The sequence below is a fragment of the Onychomys torridus genome, chromosome 8 (genome assembly GCF_903995425.1).
Source record: "Onychomys torridus chromosome 8, mOncTor1.1, whole genome shotgun sequence".
Taxonomy (NCBI): Eukaryota; Metazoa; Chordata; class Mammalia; order Rodentia; family Cricetidae; genus Onychomys; species Onychomys torridus.
The window spans coordinates 43,419,627-43,438,221 of NC_050450.1; the positions used below are offsets into that span (position 1 = coordinate 43,419,627).

The following is an 18,595-nucleotide window of genomic DNA, read 5'->3' on the forward strand; positions in this document are numbered from 1 at the left end:
CAGTGGCAACATGTAGGTTCTGAGGGTCTAAGGGCCAAAGGAGAAACTGTCTATAATCCCTGTGCCTGTCTCAGATGCCACTAAAACCACTTGTCACAGCTTCAGGTATGTAGCTGTCTACAGACTTTTTCCATCCTGGAGTATCCACAGACTTATCGAGGAGTCTTAGTCTATGCCCATTTCAAAGGATGCACCTCATGGCTCCATAGTGCAGGTGGCCACCAGTCCTTCACGTACTCACCCTGGTCAGGGTCCCGGGCAAAGACCACAGCCACGGGGGTCTTAACTGTGGTGTTGTCGAAGACAGCCACAGTGCAGTGGCTGGGGAAGAACCTTGGAGCGTTGTCGTTCACATCCTCAATGTGGATTATCACATCTGCCTGGCATGACTGGCCCCCTCCATCTGTTGCCTTAGCAACAAGGTTGTATACGTCCCTCCTTTCCCGGTCCAGGGCTGTGAGTGTGGTCAGCTCCCCTGCCAGGAGAAATGACAGATGTTGAGCTTCCTCTAGAGGACACACATGCTCTCTGGAGAGCTGCAGTGACAGTCCTAGCCACAAGTTCTATTAGAGCAGAGAGAGGCTGGTCTCCAGACATGCTGTCAAGGAAGGAACCCTAGTACCCATCTACCTTTCTCATTCTCCCACAACACTCCATGACCATCATCACTAACCTGAGGTCACCATCAATAAGATACAAATAGATAGATTTTTAGAGGTCACTTAGGCAATTTATATAATAGAAAAAATGTTTTAATATATAAAACTTGGCCCAAAATTTCATTTGTGCTGGGTGTGGTAGTGAATGCTTTTAGTCCCAGCATTCATTAGTCCCAGCATTCAAGAGCAGGACATCCAGGGCTGCATAGAGAAACCCTGTCTTGAGAAACAAAAACAAAAACAAAATTTCACTTGTAGGAATGTATATATATTCATTATTAATAATTAACCCAATGGTAAAAATACATGTTGTATATGTGGGTATGGTGGCACATACATTTAATCCCAGAGGGAGGCAGATCTCTGTAAGTTAGAGGCCAGCTTGGTCTACATACTGAATTCTAGGACAGTTATAAATATCTGTATAAAGATGTTCTCTGAGGTATTGTTTATAATAGTGGCATATTTAAATCATCCTATATGCTTTTCAAGTAGAAATTGATTACTATGTTATGGTTTAGCCATACAGTAAAGTAATATGTGAGGGTTAGTTTTAATTTCAGTTTGACACAACTTGGAATCACCTGAGAAGACAGTCTCAATGAGGGGCTGTCCACAAAGGGTTTACCTATGGGCATGTCTGTAGAGGATTGTCTTAAATTAACTGCTGTGGAAAGACGCAGCCTACTATGGGAGGCACCATTCCCTAGGCAAGGGGTCCTGAACTTTGTAAGAAAGTAGGAAGAGCCGGCTGAGCCCAAATGAGCATGTATGCATTCATTTCTCTTTGCTCGTGACTGTGATCGTGCCATGACTATCTATTTGAATCCCCTGCCTTGATATCCCACAATGATGGACTGTAATATGGAATTGTGAGCTGAAACAACGCATCCTTCCTCCCCAAGTTTCTTTGCATTGGGGTATTTTATCACAGCAACAGAAATGAAACAGATGTATTGTACAATCAGGAATGACTGAGGACAACTTGACATTTGCAAACACCTGCAAGCTATCACTAAGGGGAGAAGAGCAAATTACACATCAGAGGGGTGATTCCGGAGAGATTTGAGAGTTGCGTGGGAAGGCAGGCTGGTTGGATACCCACCGAATGGGCTTTGGTGAGGGCTTATTGTGTCGGTTTTCTGGCTCCTGCAGGATCCCAGAGGATCCCTGCAGTGGTTTTTAATTTGTAACTGAGCATGCAGCATTTTCATATTCTGAAAACACCCTCCCAATTGGTTTTTCTTTTAAGTCCTCGTGGGCAGTCCGGCAGCTGAGCAAACAGCAGCAGAAGACAAACTTCCCAAGTCACTTTACGTGCTGGACTGGGGTCAGGAAGGACAATGTGGTCTCTGACCCACCCAGATGGTTTCCTGGGACAAGGCTGTCTGCCACCACCACCACCACCACCACCTACCTCTCCCTGCTCAGGAATGTCTGACTCATCTTTGGAGCTGTGGATTCAAGCCAAGGGTCGACAGCTGGGCCCTGTGCCTGGCTGCCACTAGCCACCTGTTTCCACAGCAGCAGGACAGTCTTACCTGGGGGTATTGCCCTTCCCCACCCATCTCTCCAGCAGTCCTCCACAGTTTAGCCTCAGCCTGGCTATTGAAGATTCACCCTGCAACTCCTCCACTTTCTTTGCTTTGTCCCTAGCTGGTCATATGACAACATGTCCCCTTTCACAGAGTTCTTCCTTAGCCCGGGCCAGGCTTTCAGGAGCTTTGCTCCTTGTAGTGTTTACTGAAGTCCTGGGAGCCAGGATCCTGGTTTGTTGCTCCCTCAACTTTGGCAGTTACTAGTCTAAATCCTTCATTGGTTCCTAAGGACATCTGCCCATCTGTCTTCAGGGGCATCGTCTGTCTCTCTGTACTCTCTGTGCAGTCAGCCATGTGTCTTCCTCCTCAAATAAGACCCCGATGACATCCTCCGTCTCTACCTTCCCCATATGCTTGACTAACTCCTGGGCATGGTCAAGCTCACATAAAATGGCATTTCCTCAAAAAGATTTTCCTTAACCTGGCTCCTCAGCCTAAGTTAACTTCTGTCAACATTGCTGTCTCCCCTCTGTCAGCCTCCTCCTTCTTTCCAGTTTGTATGTCTGGTGACAGGTCTCATACCATAGCCCAGGCTTGTCTTGAACTCACTATGTAACCCAGGCTAGGCTTAAAGTTTCACTCCGCCTCACTGAGGTTACAGGTGTGAACCATCACACCCGACTGGTATTGCTCCTAACTTGGCACACTGCAAGCCACTGACGCAGCAATCATCTTTCCCTCTGGGTTATAAAAAGCTGGGTCTGAACTCACTCATCTTTTTCTTATGTCCCCAGCTGCTGGTGTCTGCCGGTGGGTGGACAGGTGGGTGAGTGAATTCCTGCTTTGGGGAAGAGCCCACCATGCCACGGGCACGGGATCTTGGCTTCAATCCACATCTCAGAGACTTACCTGTGTGAGGGTCCAGCTTGAATTCCTGGGCCCCGGGTCCATGCAGAGAGTATGTGATCTGAGCATTGGTGTCCATGTCCACATCTATGGCAGAAACTTTCAAGATGAAGTGTCCAGGAGTGACGTCCTCACGGACCCTGCCGGTGTAGAGAAGCTGAAGACAGAGAGGTGAGCATGAGGAGTCTGAGGCAAATGGCACTTAGATCCAGAAGAGGAGGAGTGAGAGAAGTGGGTGGGCAGGGAGCTGACTCAAGAGAAAACAGACAAAGACAAGGAGTCAGAGAAAGGAGCAAAGAGGGAAAGTGAGGTGGGGTGAGATAGAGGCATCGGGCAGGATAGATCATCGTGTAATCCCACTACTGAGGAAGCAGAGGTTGGAGGATCAGGAGTTCAAGTTCATTTTTGTTTTCATAATGGATTTAAGGCCAGCCTGGTCTATACAACTCCCTGGCTTGTTTGTTTGTTTGTTTTAAAGAGACATTTAAAGAAACCGGAGATTAAAGGGCAGAGGCCTGACGAGATGGCTCCGTGAGGAAATACGCTTGCTATACAATCCTAAAACCCAAGTTTTGTCCCTGGATCCCATAGCAAGGTCAAGGGGGAAAACTGACCCCACAGAGTTGTCTTCTGGCCTCCACGTGAATATCCTCCCAACACCTCCCTCCCCCGGCATCATACACACAAACACAATAATAATGAATAAAATAATTATTTTTAAGGCTAGAAGAGAGAGCTGAGGCGCCGGATCAACGGTAAAGCACCCGTCACAAAAACATATGGCTCTGAGCTGGATCCTGAGAACCCACATAAAAAGTGGGAAGCGGCTCTCCTGCAACCTTAGCACTGGGGAGGGGTGTTAGAGGTAGGTGGATCCCTGAGGGTCGCTGATCACCCAGCTTAGCTGAACCAATGAACTTCAGGATCACCGAAAGACTCTGTCTCTGAGGAAAGACACCCACTACACACACACACACACACACACACACACGCACACACACACACACGCACACGCGCACGCGCACGCGCATGCGCACACACACACACACACACACACACACGCACACACACACACACACACGCACACACACACAGTCAGAAGAGGAGTGACAGAGAATAAGTCAGGATATGGCCTTCAAGCGGCCATTGGGAAGTCAATGCCCAGGGCTAGAACCTACCACAGCCCACTTGGAGGGGCCACTGGAGAGGGGGGGATGGCTGAGGAAGGTCTGGCAGTAGATAATGCAGTGTCCCAAGTCAAGCCCTGCCAACCTCCACCCCTGCCTCGGTCATGAGACCAGGCTGCCAAGCTCACCTCCCTGCTCATATTCCCAGGATAGACCACTGCCTCACCCTTCCCTTCCTCCCCTGCAGGGCAAACAGGGGCTGGGTCCTGGGAAACAGCTGGGGCCCTGGGAGCTTGGTGTCCCTTTGCCACCCTCGTTTGCACCACGTGGATGCAGGCAAGCATGGGCATGGTGTGGTGCTATTGTGTCCCCCAATATATCATGCACCCTAATAAATTTATCTGGGGTCAGAGAACAGAACAGCCACTAGACAGACACAGAGGCCAGAAAATAGTGGCATACACACCTTTAATCCTATCACTTGGGAGGCAGAGATCCATCCGGATCTCTGTGAGTTCAAAGCCACACTAGAAACAGCCAGGCATGGTGACTCACACCTTTAATCCCACAAAGTGAGCCTTTAATCCCAGGAAATGATGGCAGAAAGCAGAAAGGCATATAAGGCGTGAAAACCAGGAACTCGGTTGGTTAAACTTTTAGGCTTTGAACAGCACAGTTCAGCTGAGATCCATTTGGATGAGGACTCAGAAGCTTCCAGTCTGAGGAAACAGGATCAGCTGAGGAACTGACGATATGAGGAAGCTATGACTTGTTCTGCTTCTCTGATCTTCCAGCATTCACCCCAATACCCAGCTCCAGGTTTATTTTTTATTAATAAGACCCTTTAGGATTCCTGCTACAGCTTGGGGTATTCTCTGAGTGGACACATCATGCCCAACTGGACTGTGTGGGACCAGTGTTCAGCCCTTTCTTCCCTGACTTTGATGATGTCATGGGCTGCCTGGAAAAGGCTAGGCTGTGCCTGACCCTAACCTCTTCTAACACAGGAGAAGAGGGGTGAGGGTAATAAGCATGATCAAATGGGAAAGAGAAAAAAATGGCCACCTTTCTCCCCAAGAAAGAAGCTGTGTTTTTGAGACCACTCAACATGTGCTCATCTGGAATCCCTGCTTACAAATGTCCCGGGCTCACATCTGCTGTATTTTATGTGACAGAAGAGAAGAGAGAAGGAAGAGTGACAGGATGCATGTGCTCATGTCTGCTGCACAGCACTTAATGTGCATTTGTGTGTGCAAGTAAGTTGAAGTGTGCACATAGGCAAGTACAGACATGAGCGCAGCGGCATGAAATACGTATGTGCACCTTGGCGGACATGGTGGGTGAATGTGGCAGCTATGCAGCTGTGTGCTTATGTGTCCATGAGTACGTTCGTACAGGCATTTGCCTGTGTGTGAGGGCGTTGTAGCTGGCCCACTGTGCAGATGTACATCTGTATGTATAAGTATGCACTGATGTATCTACCATGACTGGCTAGATTTTCGGTAGACACAAATCCTTCTAAGTTGAGATGTTATAAAGTCAAAATGTTTACAGTTTTGGAAATTCCCTTGAAAGTTAAAAATTAGTTATTGTTTAAAACACAGATTTAAAGGGAAAACCCTCTGGCTATTGTATTGCATTTATTTACATGTGCATACATGTGTGTATTCATGTGTGTGCCATAGCTTCTGTGTAGAGGTCAGAATTCAAGAATTGGTTCTCTCCTTGCACCATCTAGGTCTTGGGGATCAAACTCAGGTTGTCATGCTTGGCAGCAAGAAGATGTACTGTCACTCTACCTTTGGGTTTGTGTTGCAGATAAGTTGCCTTTGTATGATGTATAAAGAGACCAAAATGCACCACGATTCCTTAAGAGTTTGCTGTATTGATAAGGTTAGGAGCAAGGAGTTGTCCAGAATGGTTCCTTTCCATGGACACCAGTCTAAGGTCTGCTCAGAAGATGCCAAGGCAGCCATGGACAGGGATGGCCAATGCAGATTTGTTCCGTGTGTGTGTGTGTGTGTGTGTGTGTGTGTGTGTGTGTGTGTGTGTGTGGTTTTTCAAGACAGGACTTCACTGCATAGTCCTAGCTGTCCTGGAACTCACTCTGTAGACCAGGCTGGCACTGAACTCACAGAGATCCATCTGCTTCTGCCTCCCGGGTGCTGGAATTAAAGGTGTTGTCCTGCACTGCCAGCAAGGCTTTGTCTCTATTTTTCTACCTTCTCCTGACCTTCCTTGCCTCCACCTCCCATGACAACACTCCCAGGGCTCACCTGTGAGCACTGCGGGCTGTTATCATTGATGTCCAGGACAAAGACCTCCAGAGGGACCGAAGTCTGGAACTTGCCATCTGACGCTGTGATTCTGAGTAGATACTTGGCTATGTGCTCTCGGTCCAGAGTCTTCTCTGAGGAGATCCTCCATTCATCCCCAACTTGACTGATGCCAAACTGACCCAGGGGGTCTCCCTCTAAAAAGAAGGGGTGCAGCTATCAGGAACCAAGAACAGGAATGAACTGGACTCTGTGTCCTACATGGCTGCACCCCTGACTCTTCTTTTAGGATTGCTGGGAAAGGCAGAATTTTTATCTCTAAACTAGGGACCCACAATTCTATACTGGGTCTGTTTTGCAAAGTTAGGACGTCTCTCCCAACTTTAAAGATCTTCTATGAAGTGAGATGATTTCTACAAGAAGCACCAGTACAAATGTGGCTGGTAGGGGGAACAAGGCGTCTATTTCTTGTGATCAGGAAATCTCTGAGGGAAGTCCGAGGGAGGCAAATTTCAATCAGTACAAGAAATGTCTGGACTCTGCTGCAATGCTGCAGCTCATGGAGGGAAGGGTTCAGTGATTCTAACTCTAAGGTTTATTATACAGCTAAAGGCACACACTAAGTAGAGGGCATATGATCATCTCCCAACAAGAGTGTGGACAGATGGAGACTCTAAGATTTCCCCATGATTCTGCTCTTATAAGAGCTGACTGTCATCCTCCATTATTCTCTTACTCTGGGTTTTTAAGACTTTGTCTGATGTCACAGGATTGTAACTGTCTTTTTTTTTTCTGGCTGTTTCAAGTGGTTCTGACTCTGTCTTAGGAAGTCTGGGTTTCTTGGTTGGAATGTCAGACTCATAATGCTCCCCTGAACAGCTGTACTGGCAGAATGTTTATGGCACAGAGGGACATAGTGCTGGGAAGGAGAAGACAAGGACATTCGTGTGATGGTTCATCTCCATTTTCATATTGGCTGGATTTAGTCACCCAGGGAATGACCCTCTGTGAGTATCTGTGAGAGCATTTTCACAGAGGTCTAACTGGAGAGGGAAAATCCACCCTGCACGTGTGCAGCACCAGCCCATGGCCTGGGGGCCTGGATTGAGTAAAAAAATGGATGCAAGTGGAGTATCAACATCCATCTCTCTGGATGCAGTGTGACCAGCTGCCTCACATGCCTGCTGTCATGTCCTCCTGCTGCCGCCGTGGATTACATCTTTTAAGCCACGAGCCAAATAAGCCTTTCTTTACTCCCGTTGCTTTGACCACATATTTTTGTCATAGTAATGAGGGATGTGACTAATATACTCTTGGTGAGAACCCTGTCTCAAACTTGTCCTTGGCATGATACAATTCCACAAAGACAGGCAGTTGCCAGAGTTTTTATGAGTCATAACTGCTCAGCACCTTCAGAGGACACCCAACAGTAATGTGGTTTCAATGAGAATGGCCCCACAGGCTTAGTCAGGGAGTAGACATGTTTGGAAAGGACTAGGAGGTGTGGCTTTGTTGCAAGTGGTATGTCACTGGGGGTGGGCTTTGGGTTTTCAATAGCCCACATCAGGTCCAGTCTCCCTTTGCCTGATACCTGCAGAACAGGATGCAAAGCTCTCAGTTACTGCCTCAGTGCTGTGCCTGTCTGCTTTCCTCCATGATGATCATGGACTTAGCCCTCTAAAACTGCAAGCCATCCCCCAATTAAATGTGTTCATTTATGGGAACTGCCTTGGTCATGGTGTCTCTTCACAGGAATAGAATAATGACTAAGACAGGTAGGTATAGCATGATCCTTTCATCCCATCTCCTCACCTAAAGGAATGATGACCACCTCTTTACAAAGTACTTTCTAACTTATAGGTGACTTTAGGAGATTCCCCCAGTTGAGTTTTTCCAGTATCCCTGCAAGGTGAGTGATAACAGGCATGCCAAGTCTCTCAATGGGACCACTGAGATCCTAGGGGAACACGTGACTAAAAAGTGTCACCTTCATCTCAGAGTGCCTCCTGTTGGGCTTTCTCATGTATCGTAATGCCTCCAACCCATGATAGGCATCCTTACCTGTGATGTAGCAGGTGACCTGCCTGTTCTGCTCAGAGATGTCAGCATCCAAAGTCTTTAGAGTGGCCACAAGTTCACCAGGCTCATTGTTCTCTACCACAGAGCCTCTATAGTCGTCAGAAGCAAACCGAGGGGGGTTGTCATTCTCATCTGTGATGGATACCTCAACCAAGGCCTGAGAAGACAGCTGGATGCTCTGTCCATGGTCAAAGGCCACCACATAGAAACGATAAGTCTGTTGGGTCTCACAGTCAAGTTCTTGGAGTGTGGTGATCCAACCACTCTCACTATCAACAGCAAAGAGTTCATGGATGTTGCTACCAGGCTCCACTGACAGTCTGTAGCTCACCTGTCCATCACTCCCAGTGTCCTGGTCATTGGCTGTCACCTGAATGACTGTGGTCCCTCCCGGCATATTCTCAGTGAGGAAAGCCTTATATGGATCAGCCTCAAATACAGGCCTATTGTCATTGACATCTTCCACTTGAATATTGACAGAGACCAGTGATACCAAGTCAGTATCTTCATGAGGGCAATGTGCCATCAGGTCAATCTGGTACCATTTAGTGGACTCGTGGTCCATGGCCTTCCTCACCTTCAGGACTCCTGTGTCTTGATCCAAGGAGAAGACCCCATCTCTGTTGCTCTCTGGAGTGGTACCCTGAACCAGACTGTAGATGACTGGATCTTGAGCTGCTACTGCTTTCACAGACCCAATTTCAGAACCTTCTGGAAGGTCTTCAGATGCAGAGAAAGTATACAGAGGTTCAGAAAACTTGGGCAAAGGTACTTCATTAGGAACCACTTGCAGTCGTACCGGTACCAGAGAGTCCCAGTGAGGAGGACCACCATCCTGGGCTTTGATGTTAAAGTCAACAGCCCTATTTTCCAGCCCCACCAGGCTCTCCTTCACCTTGACCACACCAGTGGTTGGGTTGACTTCAATGATCTCTTCAGCAAGCTCCTCTGTTGAGTCTACTGAATAGGTGACATCTGCATTCCGACCTTCATCTGCATCATAAGCCAGTACCTGGATGACGGGGGAGTCTCTGCTGACATTGGATGGAATGGACACCGTGTACCCAGATGCTTTGAATTGGGGGGCATTGTCGTTTTCATCAGTGAGGATGATTTTCACTGTGCAGAAGGCCACTTTCCCCCCTCCATCCCTTGCCATAACTTTAATAGCAATGACCCTTTCCGTTGAATTTTCCCGGTCCAGTTTCTGCAGCGTGGTGATCTGACCACCGGGGTTTATGAAGAACCTTTCCCCTGCTAGCTTATTGATGATGGTGTAATCCACCGTCCCATAGGGGCCACTGTCTTTGTCTATGGCTAGCAGCTCAATCACCTTCGTTCCCACTCTTGCATTCTCAGCTAATTCGGCTTCATAGACATGTTGCTGGAACTCGGGACTATACTTGTTGGCATTTGTGGTATTGATATAAACTGGCACAGTTGCTTGGAAGACCCCATCAGAAGCACCTACCCTCAAGTTGTAAGATGAGTCCAGCTGCTTTTTGCAAAGGTTGAACATAGAAATGATTCCTGATGAGCTATTGATGGAGAAATGTCGATCCTGGTTGCCAGAAAGAATCAGGTACTCCAGGCGGGAGGTGTCCCCAATGTCAGGATCAAGGGCTTGAACTTTTAGAACCAGATGGCCACAGGTTGCTAGCTCACTAACATTGGCTTCATACTGAGGTTCTCTGAACTCTGGGGGGTTGTCATTGATGTCAGACACATTGACGACCACAAGAGTTTCACCAGTGAGTGGGGGATCACCTCTATCCATGGCCCTGACTTTCACGTGAAAGTATTGTTGTGTTTCATAGTCTAGCTCTTGGATGGTAAACATCTCCCCTGTGCTCCCATTGATCTGGAAGAACTTAGAAACATCTGAGCCATCCTCTACAATCTGATAGGAGACATCCTGATTCTGTCCTGAGTCTTGGTCAGAAGCCAACAGTTGGATCACGGGGGTTTGAGCGGGTAAGCCCTCAGAAACTGAAGTGGTATATACCAACTTGGAAAAAGTAGGAGGGTTATCATTGATGTCCTCAACTAAGACTTCTACTGTGGCTTCAGAAAAGGACCCCAGAGCTGTGTCTGTGGCTCTTACTGTGAATACATGCTTATTCTTGGATTCGTAGTCCAGAGGTCCTGTCACCATAAGGACACCAGTTTTAAAGTCTGTGGTAAACAGCATCAAAGGCTCTTCCTCTACAATGTTATAGATGAGCCTCAGTCCCTCTGGACTCCTGGCCTGTGTGTGGAGAATCGGGGTATAGAGTGTGATATTTTCAGGGACTTTTACTTTGTAGTAAGGACTCTGAAACAGTGGGTTGGATTTATTTCTGACGGTGACATGTACCTCAACCTCGGTTTGGAGGGGTGGGCTACCTGCATCCCGAGCAATGACTTTGAGGTGATACTTATTCAAAGCTTGATAATCAAAGGGCTTCTTAAGTGATATGTCCCCAACATAGGGGTCAATCCGGAAGTAGGCATAATCTTCTGCAAACCCGTATGTGACTGTCCCATTGGCTCCCAAATCCTTATCAGTGGCAGATACTTGAAAGAGGACATCCCCCGGCTCGGTGCCATCTTGGATGACTGTGTAATAAGGTAGATGCTGAAACTCAGGGACGTTGTCATTGACATCTTCTACAGAGACCCTGACCAGAGCCTGAGCCACCCGTTGAGGGACCCGGTTGTCCCTCACTTCCACCGCCACTTCGTGAGTGTCCCTCTGCTCCCGATCAAATGTCACTCCTCTGGTTTGCAACACACCTGCTGACTGGACCATGTGAAATAAGTCTGTGCCATTCAAGAGGAAGTAGGAAAGGGTGTCGTTCAAATGGTTTCCATGGACACCAAGAATCACCAGTGCCTTTCTGTGTGGCATATTCTCCTTCACTCTTGCCTTGTAGATGTCCTGATCAAACTGTAAACTTTTGTCAAGGACTTTGGTCACAGATATTTTTACCAGCGCAGTATCTTGATACAGACCATCAGAAGCCCTAATGGTGAGCTTCCGAGAAAACCCCAGAATAGCAGGATTAACCACAGATATTTGGCCTGTGACAGGATGAATGGCAACAGCTTCATCGGTGTTGCCAGTTTTGATGCTATAGGTGACTTCTGAGTCATCATCCTTGGCTTGTACTGTGAGGAGCTCCATGCCAAGGTGGATGGGTCCCACAACCATCTCTTCATATATTTGCTCTGAGAACCTGGGGGGAGAGTCGTTCACGTCTCTGACATGGATGACGACCTTGGCAGGTCTGGGTGCAAATAAGATGGGTGTCCCTTGGTCGTGAACATAGATGTTGAATTGGAACAAGGGTGTGTTCTCATAATCCAGCTCTGATGTGATAGTTAGAGTTCCCATGCTGGGATCAATTTTGAAAAACTTTGAGGCCTCTGGTTCCAAGATTTTATAGACCAACAAGGAATTAGCTTCCTGGTCACTGTCAGAGGCACGGATCACTAAGGGGCTGTTGTCTTCATCCAGGATCATACTGTGTGGAGGAGCTGCCTCGCTGATGTGCCCCACGAACATTGGCTTTAGGAATGCAGGAGCGTTGTCGTTCTCATCGATGATGTAGACAAGTGCCACCACATCCCTGAACGCACCAGCTGTGTTGCGGCCTCGGATTTTCAGTTGGTAGGATGAGATTTTCTCATGGTCTAAGCGCTTCTGGGTGGAGATGAGGCCAGAATAGGAGTTCATGGAGAACACACTACCCTTGTTCCCCTCTCTTAACTCATAGGTGACTTCAGAGGAGCTTGTAGCAGAGATGAGGAGGATCGGGGAGCCAACAGGAACTGATTCTGGGATCTCTATGAAATACTCCTCTTTTGAAAAGATGGGAGCGCTGCTGTCTGCGGGGTGGACATGAATGACCACCATAGCCAGGTCATGCCTCTGTGGGGAGCCTTGGTCTTCCGCCTTCACAGTTAATGTATGCCTAGTGTGATGGACATGATCAAGTCTCTGGGCTACTGTGATGGTGCCTAGGAGGGCGTCAATATTGAAGAAACCTTCACTGTTACCTAAAAAAGAGAACAGGACAAATTGAAGTTTGCCACACTCTCAAGAGACACCAGCCAGGCGTCTTAGGTCAGTCAAGAGGCCATGGGACCAAACAGGGACAAGATAAAAATCTGCGTCTCAGTTACCCTGGATTTAGTATACCATATATATAGTAAATGCACACTACACAGTTCTGAATGCCATCCACCATAGTTGCTTTCTAAATAGAAGTGTCAAGGATAGAAAGTCCCTGGGATACAACTTGAACTACAAACCAAAGCTGTCATCAATATGTCTTTGAAGCCAAGAAAGGGGACTTACACTTTGCAAGGAAAGCATACTTCACCCTGAATTTCCTTGACACCTTTTGCAGGAAGAGCTTCAATTGTATGGTTGAGCACTCAAAGGCATCCCTTGAATGGCTTTCAATAGCTCTGCTTACATACTCAAAAGGTGGATCTGCAAACATGGAGTCGGGCTGCCAACACTGACAGGGGCTTTAAAAGCAACTCTTCCCTTTATGGCCTCCCATTGCAGAGTCTCTCACCATGCTTGAAGAATGAATCAGGAGGTGAGTGGGGAGGAAATGCCCAGTAGCCAGACCAAGAGGCTTCTGCGTCAGTGCCTCCCACCACACCCATGTCTCCTAATCTTTGCCAGTCTCACATCATCTTGATAATTTCTTTTCAATATTTAGCCATTGGTCAATTATTTTATAATAGTGTTTCATGAATGCTTTCCTTTAGATATATTCACTCCAGATTTGACATGTTTTTAGAAGGCAACCTCATATAGATCTTTTTAAAAAGAAAACCATTTCTGCTGTAACTCAGAGGGTTATCATAAAAGCTAGTCAGTGAAAAAGTCGTACTAAACTCTATTAAAAGAAGATATTCTGCCGGGCGTTGGTGGCGCACACCTTTAATCCCAGCACTTGGGAGGCAGAAGCAGGCGGATCTTTGTGAGTTTGAGGCCAGCCTGGTCTCCAAAGTGAGTTCCAGGAAAGGCACAAAGCTACACAGAGAAACCCTGCCTCAAAAAACCAAAAAAAAAGAAAGAAAGAAAAGAAAAGAAAAAGAAAAAGATAAAAGATATTCCTTACTATAAAGTATATGGCCTGAGACCTATCTTCTGTCTTTGGTTAAAAAACAAACAAACAAACAAACAAACAAACAAACAAGGCTTGTATCAGAATTTAATCAGGAAGTATGAGTAGGAACCAGCAAAATGTGATTCTTCTCTGCAAGAACACCTGAATGACAGGGGCTTGGCTTGGTCACTACCAGCAGCAGCACAGGTCCCACATGGAGGCAGAGAGGCAGCTCCCTTTCTTTATATCAAATATGCTTTATGTGGCCAAATAGCTGAGCTTCATCATAAACCCCCCCAGCTGACTTTTCCACTCTTCAGATCCTTCTCCCAGGATGGTTAGTGGCTATGGGGTGCAGGAGTCACAGCAGGCTTAGGTAGCCCCATCAAATGTAGCTAAGTTAGTGAGGCATGGTGGCACATGCCTGCAATGCCAGCACTTCAGAGATGAAGGCAGGAGGATGAGGAATTCAAGATCGTCCTTGGCTGCAATAGTGAGTTTAAGACCCTGTCTCAAAAATGAAACCAAACAAAAAGTTAACTATCTAAATATAATTCTAGCTATTTCTCATACTATACTATTGAGATTTAAAAAAAAAGTCAAGGCACAAAATTATAGACTCATTATAACCTCAGCGCTACCAAAGATGCTCAGAAGAGATGGACAGGAAGTACATTTGTAGTTACCTCTGGGTGTTGGCATTTAGGGATGCACCTGATATTCTTTATTCATTCCTGTATCTCCTGTGTTTTCAAAAATGAACCTGAGTGGTTTCTATAATCCAAAGACTATTTAAAGCTAATATTTTAAAATTTTTATTACGTTTATTCATTTTGCATGTGCCTGATACTTGAAGGTCATCACATGCTGTGGAGGTCAGAGGACAACTTATGGCAATTAATTCATCCACAGTGTGGGTCCCAGGGAGCGAACTCAGGACATCTTGTTTATAGACAAGTACCCTTACCCACTGAGCCATCTCACTGGCTCCTTAAAACTACTCTATCTGTGAAATAAAACTACTATCTCCATCATGAAGGATGCCAATGAGATGAATTGAGATAAACTATGTGATTATATTCCATAAATAATATTTATTTCAGAAAATGAACAATGAATGTATCATAATTTATATTCTTCTTTATGATGGACGTCTGTCATGTGGGTAATAATATCTCCCAAAAAGGGGATTTTTAAAAATCTCTGATATTTGGAAGTCCACTCAGCCAGCATTCGGCTCTGAGAGGGTAGTGAGTAAGTCTTGATTATCTTTCTTTTTCCATAGTGTCTACTTCTGTGAAATAGCATCATGAAAAATAATGATTAAAGTATCACTAATTATACATTTTATCTTGTAAATGATCACTAGCAATTTGTAGGATACTGGATATTATCACTTTGTCACATCACATGGATTTTTTAAAGATTTATTTTTTTTACTCTGTGTGTGTGTGTGTGTGTGTGTGTGTGTGTGTACAAGAGAATATCAGATACCCTCTCTCCAGCTGGAGTTACAGGTGAGAAGTCAATGTGGGTAGAACCAAACTTGGATCCTCTGCAAGAACAGTACACCCCACATTAACAAATAATTGATACTTCTCAATGACAGTGAAACCCTTGGCATTTGCACATTTCATTATTTATGACACATACACATTTTCCTTTCGATTCTTACAGCCTTATAACAAAGGTGATATTCCCAGGTTTTAGAGAAAGAAAATCATATAACAGATGCCAAGTCAATATGTGGTTTGAGCAAAAAATAAAGATTACTCCTAAAACGATGTCCTGAACCAGATGAAACACTTTCATATCCCTTCTCACACAGGTGCATGAAGTCATCACAGTCTAACACATTTACAGTCTCTATAAACACATTCTATATGGTCTCTGGTGGCTTATGTCATATTATTCATGAATTTCTCCATAACTGGAGAGCACCTTTGCTCTTTTTAACCATTTTTGGAAGAAGACTGATACACGGAATGTTCTAGAATGGTCATCTGTCACTGCTTAGAGAGCTGGTACTTGAGTAATCTGTAGAGTTGTGCCTCTCCTATTGACCCTTATCCCAGACCTTTCTCTCATCCCTTAAGCTCACAGCCTGGCCCTCACCTTTTAGGAAGGAATAATGGACTTCAGCGTTGGCTCCGCGGTCAACATCCACAGCTCGGACCTGCAGTAGCTCTGTACCAGGGGCAGTGGTGTCAGGAACACTTGCCTCATAATGGTGCTGAGTGAAGTGAGGTGAGTGGAGATTTCCATCTTCCACATGAATGGTCACCCACACAAAGTTCCTCTTGATGGGCATCTCTTGGTCTCGGACCTAACACAGGGTTTAGCAGAGTGAGCCACAAACAGAATGGAAGGAGGTAAGAGTCAGAGTCAGGTCAAAGAGACAGAATGCCAATGAACAGGCTGCCTAATGTCTGTGGATTCCTTGATACGGTTCTCCCGTCTATGCTTTTAGAGATGTCTCAGTTATTGATTGTTGGTCTTCGCTGTTTCTATGGATACTTCCACTTTAGGAGAAAGGCACAACAGGCAGAAACACAGCAGGTCTCAGGCTTGGAGCTCTTTAGGATGCTAACACATTAACATGTTCTGTGGTCATACAGATTTGGGGAACACTGGGCTAAGTGGACCCAAAGGGCTTTCTTGGTGGCAAGACTTCGCAAATCCTTCAATGTACATTAATATTCCCAGAGGGTAATAAATTAGTATGCAAGAATCCTGACCCTGAGACAGGAGGTGAATCCTGACTCCAGCTTTCTCAAGATTAACTATGTAGTAGTTAGCAAATTTTTCTTCTCCTGTGGGCCGCAGGTATAGGTAAGAGGAATGGGCAGGGTCAGACCTTGGATAAATGGGGAGTATAGGGTGCAAAATTCAAGGAGGTTCTCACTCTCAGAGTCACAGAAGGATGGGCATATGACCCAGACAGTGAATCCTCCTGAAATGTTACATCCTACAGGCTTGCTTGATTCTTGTCTCTGCCTTGGGCTGGAGCGTCTCTGAGTCTCTCCCAGGTCTGACAATACATGAATCTATAGGGCAGCCATAAAATGACAGAATGGGCAAAGATCTGCTGTAGATATTTGGGATGAGTCCAGAGAAAGCTGAGGCTGGCAGGAGATTCCTTCCAACCCACTTCTCTACTGTATCTTCAATCCAGGCATCCCTCAGAGAAGGTGCCTCTGGCCAGCTGTGAAACATTGCACCTCTGTCCCAGGGTTTATGTTATGAATGTCTACATACCTGGCCCATCAGTAGGTGGCCAGCATGCTGCCACTCTGTCTATGTGCATGCAAGCTCATTGTGGTTTGAATGTGAAATGTGTTTGAATACTTGGTACCTAGATTGGGAGGTTGTGGTGAAGGCATGTTGGAGGAAGTGGGTCATTGGGGGTGGGACTTGGGGCTTTATAGCCTGGCCTCACTTCCTGTTCACTCTCTGCTTCCTATACATGCAATGTGACCAGCCAGCCTCCTGCTTCTGCTGTCTCCCTTCCCTGCCTGAGGTCATGTCTTCTCTGCCATGAAGGACTGAACCTTTCTCTCTTAATTTGCTTTTGTCAGGGTATTTCATTACAATAACAAGAACCCAGCAAGAGTCCAGTCCTCATCCGTTCCTGTGTTTACTCACCATAACCATCAGAATGTGCTGAGAAGGCCCGGAGCGCAGGTCCAATCTCCCCACTGTCACCAACACGCCACTGCTTGGGTCCAGCTGGAAGAGGTTGGCACTTCCAGGGTCCTGGCTGTTGTGGATGGTATAGATGAGGCCTTTGCCATTGTCTTGATCCGTGGCCTGGACTTGGAGGAGTTCAACCCCAGGCAGTGTGTCCTGGGGGACCCTTACTTCATAGTTATCCTGCAGGAACTGAGGCCGGTGGTGGTTGATGTTGGCAATCATAAAGATGTGGACCTGGGAAGGGGGACGAGACACAAAGAGGCCGATTGTGAACTGCACAGGCCCAGGGGTAGTACCTGCTGGGACTTCACTGTCCCATCCATGTGGGCAGTGTCTGGAAAGCAGCCATTCCAGTCAGTAAATAGCTATTGAAGACAAGGTAGCATTTCAGAATAACAGGCTTTCCAATACCAAATTGCCTAGTAGATTCTGTTTGTTTGTTTGTTTGTTTAGTTGGTTGGTTGGTTGGTTTTTCGAGACAGGATTTCTCTGTGTAACAGTCCTTGCTGTCCTGGAATTTTCTCTGTAGGTCAGGCTAGCCTCAAACTCAGAAAACCCCTGTCTCTGCCTCCTGAATGTTGAGATTATTATTTAAACCAGACATGGTGGTGCTCACATGTAATTCCAATAGATGCGAGTCTAAAGCAGAATTACCATGAGTTTGAGGCCACATGGTGAGTTCCAGGCCAACCTGGGCTACAGAGTAAGTCCCTGTGATGGTTAGTGTTAATTGTCAACTTGACACAAACTAGAATCACCTGGAAAAGGAGTCTCAAGGGAGTGTTGTCCAGACTAGCTGTCTTGTAGACATGTCTGGGAGGTATTATTCTGATTATATCAATTGAGGTAGGAAAGCCAACCCATACCCTAGGCAAGGGATCCTGGACTATGTAAGAGTAAAGAAAGCAAGCAAACACTAGCATGCATGTGTTAATTCATCGCTTTCTGCTCATGACTTGGATAGAATGTAACCAGCTGCTCCTAAGTTCCTGAAGCCTGAGCTCCCTTCACTGAAGACCTGGAACCTGGAACTGGGAGCCAAATCAACCCCATCTTTCTTAAGCTGATTTTGTTAGGGTATCTTATCACAGCCATAGGAAGAGAACCTGTCTAAAACTAAGAAACAAAGAAACAAAGAAACAAAGAAACCAGAACAATTTCATTGGGTCATTTCTTCAAGCAAAATGGCTACACAATAGTCAGAGT

The 18,595-nt window shown here is 46.2% G+C and overlaps 1 protein-coding gene across 1 annotated transcript in view; it reads right to left on the reverse strand.

The window, feature by feature from the left end:
* Positions 1-18,595, reverse strand: part of Fat2 (FAT atypical cadherin 2) — a 61,960-nt gene that overhangs the window by 20,987 nt on the left and 22,378 nt on the right. Inside the window, exons 7-12 of the mRNA XM_036198406.1 lie at positions 17,342-17,623; positions 15,812-16,022; positions 8,568-12,626; positions 6,507-6,703; positions 3,107-3,260; positions 242-475 (exon numbers count right to left, since the gene is read on the reverse strand). Coding sequence (XP_036054299.1) covers positions 242-475; positions 3,107-3,260; positions 6,507-6,703; positions 8,568-12,626; positions 15,812-16,022; positions 17,342-17,623 — 5,137 coding nt within the window. The remainder of the gene's footprint in view (positions 1-241; positions 476-3,106; positions 3,261-6,506; positions 6,704-8,567; positions 12,627-15,811; positions 16,023-17,341; positions 17,624-18,595) is intronic.